The sequence below is a fragment of the Monopterus albus genome, unplaced genomic scaffold, assembly GCF_001952655.1.
Source record: "Monopterus albus unplaced genomic scaffold, M_albus_1.0 scaffold340.1, whole genome shotgun sequence".
NCBI classification, from domain to species: Eukaryota; Metazoa; Chordata; class Actinopteri; order Synbranchiformes; family Synbranchidae; genus Monopterus; species Monopterus albus.
Genome location: NW_018128220.1, coordinates 294,452 through 299,658, shown reverse-complemented (window position 1 = coordinate 299,658; position 5,207 = coordinate 294,452). Strand labels below are relative to the sequence as shown.

At 40.4% G+C, this 5,207-nt stretch overlaps 1 protein-coding gene across 1 annotated transcript; it reads left to right on the top strand.

Moving 5' to 3' along the window:
* Positions 1-215: 215 nt before the first annotated feature.
* On the top strand, positions 216-4,918 carry LOC109974590 (keratinocyte-associated protein 3-like; the record flags this gene model as incomplete). Its single annotated transcript, XM_020624851.1, has 4 exons — positions 216-413; positions 1,279-1,338; positions 3,128-3,315; positions 4,756-4,918. Coding segments are annotated over 4 exons (609 nt in total), but the record flags the coding sequence as incomplete, so codon positions are not given.
* Between the last annotated feature and the right edge of the window lie 289 nt (positions 4,919-5,207).

Here is a 5,207-nt window from a genome sequence, read left to right as displayed (position 1 = left end):
GCTTGTACTGTAGTGACAGTATGTGCTCAGCAGCTAATCATTAGTACATGTGACATGTCTGCTGTGGTTTTGACCTGGCTCCTGTGCATTTCTTATCAATACAATGTGGACTGCACAGCTGATGTAAGGTTATGTGAAATCAGTGCAACTTCCTCAGTTTTGTTTTGTGATTCTTTATACTGTATTTCACTGCCTGGTGCATTCACTTTCTTTCCTCAGGAGTGTGTTGTGCAAGTCTGGAACCAAAATCCCTGATGAAGATGGGTCTGAGCATGATCCTCATAAGTCACGTTAACTTCCTGTTGGGAGCACTGGTGCACGGTGTGGTTTTCAAACACATCAGCCTTCACAAGCAGGCCACAGCCATGGAGTATGCCATCTCCAATGTGTTGGCTCTCACTACAGGCCTTGTAGTGAGTGTACAGACATATGGGCACGTACTCATTTTAGCATCAAGCAAGGACTCTGATAACATCTCTGGGGATCAGAGAATAGAAGGGTGTTTTACTGCTTATTTTAGGTATTCTGTTCATAAGATTTAGAAAAAAAGTAGACAACACAGGTAAAAAGGAATACTATGTTCATTTCAATGCTTTTTCTACTTGTACTGTCGAGTTGTGGGATTTTTTCATCATAGCTGTGGTTTCACACTGATTTCCACAAATTACACATGCATCTGCTCCTTCAGAAATGTACCAGAAGTGATTATAATTTGCTGTATTACAAGAAAGATTTTGGGGGGTTTATCATATTTTTTAGTGATTTAACAACTGTTTATAAAAGTAAATGTGATTTACAATAACTCCATGTGGGACAATCTGAAATCAAGGACATGAATTAAAAGTCGCAGTCAAACAAAACACAGCATCCTCAGATTTTTTGGGGTTAACCATTTCATTAAAACAACCCTTGAAATACACTTAGCTCCTATGTGGGGAGCACTTTCAAATATATGTGATCTCCACTCCAAAACATATGGAAAATGGCTGCTCAGATCAGTGACTGGTTTAGCTTATGATCTCAAAATCATAATTCCAATCACAAAAATTAATTTGAGGTCAAGTTAAATGGTCTTTTTTTTTCTTTAGGTGTGGCAGAAAAAACTTTCAGACCCACAACGCTGTGGTATTGAGACTGGATGATATATGTGTGATGTCCAGTCTTGTAATCTTTAATTTTGTATAGCTGTCGTTCCTGTTTTCTGTATAGTTATAGACCGAGCAGTTGCAAATGGAGCATTATGACTGTCCTTTAAATCTCATCTGTCTTCTTCTACAGGGAATTGTTGTTGGCATTCTGGCTATTGTCCTGTCTAAAAACAAAAAGAGCATAGGCCTGGTTAGTATCACTCATCTTTTTCCAATAGATTGTTGCTTTTTTTCATTTGAATGTTCTCAAGCAGTAACAAAAACCATTAAAATACAGAGAGGTAACTATGTACAGTGAGTTCTGCTCTCAGTTGTTCCTCCCAATGCTTTCATACTCTTCATTGATCCTCCCTACTTTGTCACATCAGTACTTTTATGGCCCTCTGCCCAGTTTGTTGTCTACCTGCACTGCATGTATGCCTGCATTCTCTTTTTTCCTGTTTTCTCACACTTGATTGCCTCTGTCGCTCTAGGCAGGAGGATATAAAAAATCATTTGTGCTTCGGCATGTTGCCTTAGGTGTCTGAATCCAGCCTTGCAGATGTTGAGCTGTGTGTGTGTGTGTGTGTGTTTCTCCCCTTTGCTTCCTGTTGTGCAATGTGGCCTCTGTCAGGCTGCTCAGATGGGACTGACGAGGCAGTGAGCTGAACAGAATGACTACACTCGGCCAAACCTACTGTTGAAACCTCTCCTTTGTTAATGAGTGCAACCGTGAATTGGGCAAGGCAGAGCTGACAAGCAGCAGTTTAACTCCTCTTCCATCTTGTTATCTTATTTAATCATCCAAGCATCACATGGCATGAATAATATTCTAATCTCAACACACCTTTTATTATGTTAACATCATTATTATCAAATGTGCCTGGTGTGATAGCTCCCAGTCTCACACACAGATTACATTATTTCTTATGGTTCTTATCCAGTTTCGATTGACCAAATCAGTCATCTTTACATAGTGATTTAAACGTCTGGAGACATTCTGCGCCTACGCCCACCTTGTGTAAACCTTTGAAAGAATAGGCTTCCCTACCCAGTGCATCATTTATTATTGTGAATTAGTTTCTGTTGCTGCAAATTTTTACTAGGCACTTAGATTAAGGCTGGAATTATATTTCTTATCAAGAAAGCCTATAAAAAGCCCAGTGTTAGTCCATCTCTCAGCACATTTAGACACCCCTCTTCTGGCTATGACAGACTCAAGCCCATTGGTTCCTGGTGAGGATGTTAAGATGCCTCACAAACATATAGTTCCATTTTCCTAAAACATCTGAACAATTTTTCCTTAGACTAGAGTTAATAGTGTACTTGCTGGGGACTGTTTTTAATGTGGATTCTGGCAAAACTGAGTATTTACAGCAGCAAGATGGTGTGGGATTGACTTTTATAAAATGTAAAAAAAAAAAAAGCCAATAGTTTTTGTCTGAGTGAAAGTATTAAACCCAAAGGTGTTCAGTTTACATATGACTGCATATCCTGCAGCGTGAGAAGTGGGAATCTGAGTATGTTTGGCATTTTTGACTGGGAAGTCAAAAACTCTTTAATAAATTACATTTTCATCATGGTCTACTGAAAACAGTAGGCATTTTATTTTGCATGAATTCTTACATCTGTGTGGATGTTTTCAAGAAGGATCTTTTTTCTTGGTGTTTAAAAGGGGTACCACTCTCTGTATGAATATGATGCAAACAATATCTAATACATTTTTTTATGCTTTGCCTCATTTTTCCTCTTCAGTTTTTTCCTTTGCTTCCATCACTAAATGCTTATCCATAAGGTTTAGAATCATGCTGTAACAGCTGCCCTAAATCTGCCATATTTGCTCTGTTTGTATTATTGTTGCTTGCTTTTAGCTGTGTTTTCATATTTATTGCTGGGGATGCCCCCGTTTTCCCCACTGGAAGTGTTAAACCTTCATTGTGCCAGTCATCAGGTTTTTCTGTCCCGATTGTTTTAGTTGTGTGTCTCCTTTCCTTCCCCAGACGTGGTCACTTTTCACGGTCAGTTTGTTTACAACAATCATGGCAGCAACTTCAGCCATCGGACTCATTGTGTCTGTGGTGAAGGCCATCATCGACAGTGGGCAGAGGCTCTTGACTTATCGCTGCTTCCCCACTGCCATTGTCTACTCCGGCGTCACCAATGAGTGCCCTTTCGACCCCACACGCCTCAATGTGAGTGTATTAGTGTATGCGACAGACGTTGAGATTAAAGCATGAACTATGACATTTTCTGCTGCAGCTGGCTCTTTGAACAGCTGACCATTGTCACTGCAGCATCAGCACTAGAGAGCAGTGATGTTGCACATCACAGTGGCCGTGTCCCTGTTTTGTGTGTGTACATAGGGGGTAGTGTGAGGCTGGGTGTCTGGTTTTTCTGTCACTCAATCACTCACACTCTTCAGCCGCTGGGCAGAAATGCTGACCTGACCCTGTCGGTCCTCTTCAGGCTCTGATCTGTTCCAGTGTGCTATAGATGGACTGTCAGGCCTGCAGCCTCACAGCTGCATTCATACATCAGCACCACTTTAACATTTTAGCACAGCTTGTAGTCTCCAATTTGTCATTTAAGTGTCTTGTTTACCTCAAGCTTATTTAGTAATGCTATTATATGTGAGCATGGTAAGCTGGTGTGTTACTATGCTGGCATGAGCTTGTGTGCAGATAACAGCAGGGGTAGGTCTAAAATATTTGGACAGAGGTGGCCAATCAGATTCTCGGGTTGCTGGTGTCACCCCTGGACACTCGTGGGTAACAGTAATGTTAAGATGTCAAATTCTTAAAGTAGCTAGCTAACAAAAGACCCACTTTGCTTATATCAACATGGGTCCTGGTTATGTAGTTTTTTTGCCATCATTCCTATCAATAATATTCAAATTATACTCACTCAAATTTTGTGATATTGCTAAGAAAAAGTAAAAAATGAGCAAGAAAAGCAGTCAGACATTCAAACAGGTTTTAAACAAACCTTCAGATTAGCCAAAATGAAGGCAAATGGTAAAATGTCCTCAAACGGTTGTTATACATTTTTCCAGAAATGAAGGATCATTCTGAATCTGGCCACTTTTGATTTGACCTTCCATTAAAGTTGTTTTAATAATCTGGCTAAACTACAGGCTTCTTTACTACCTGCCTGACAGCTCATGTTTTCTGCAGAATCAGAAACAGCACAGAAGTAACTATCATGGTTGAGACTAAAGACCATATTAATTCAGACTTCATAGTTGCTTAGAGGCACCAGTGATGCCTATGTTTATCTTTTGCTCCTCCTGCATATTTCATCATAAAATCAAAATCCAAACTTCAAATATAAATTTCCATTCTCTTTGTAGTCTGCAAGTCAGCATACCAAACAAAAGGTAAGTCTTTTTTCTTTGAATTCCCTCCGTATATGTTTACTTTGATACATTCTGCTCTGTATAATTTATTCACAATGCCAACTCTTTTGTGCAAATGAAAATTCCCAGACACTCCACAGTCTTCACAGACAAATGAGACTCTGTACCACATCATTACCTCACACCATATTCCCATTTATGTGAGACAGCTGAGTGCTCTTGCCTCAGTGTTTCGGCTTGTGGCTGGCAATAACTTCACTCCTCCATCCCTCCCTGGAGTACCACTGTAATCCTGTGGGTGCCTCTGATTGTGACTTGTGTCATCCAGCTGGTGTTTTCAGCCAGGTGCTTTGCTGCCTGCATTTCATTTCTGGGTCTGCCTTGCTGCCCTAACAGAGACAGACCCAACAACATTGCCAGAGCAGTGAGATTTTGACTCAAACGCCATCTACTATGCATGAGAATGTTTCAAATAGGGTAATATTTAAAAATTGGATTTTGGAAAAACTGTCATAAAATGATTTTTGTGTTTGTGAAGATCAATGTGGTAAGGCCGCGGGAGGAAACTGCTGCTTCTTGTTTCACTGAACCTCCATGTAGCTACAATGAAATTTCAACACGCTATACCGAATCTCCTAGAAGCTATCGTGAACCCCCAAGAAGGAACATTGCACCTCCAACACAACAGCAACCTCCTCTCCCTCTTCAGCGTCTTCCTCCCTTGG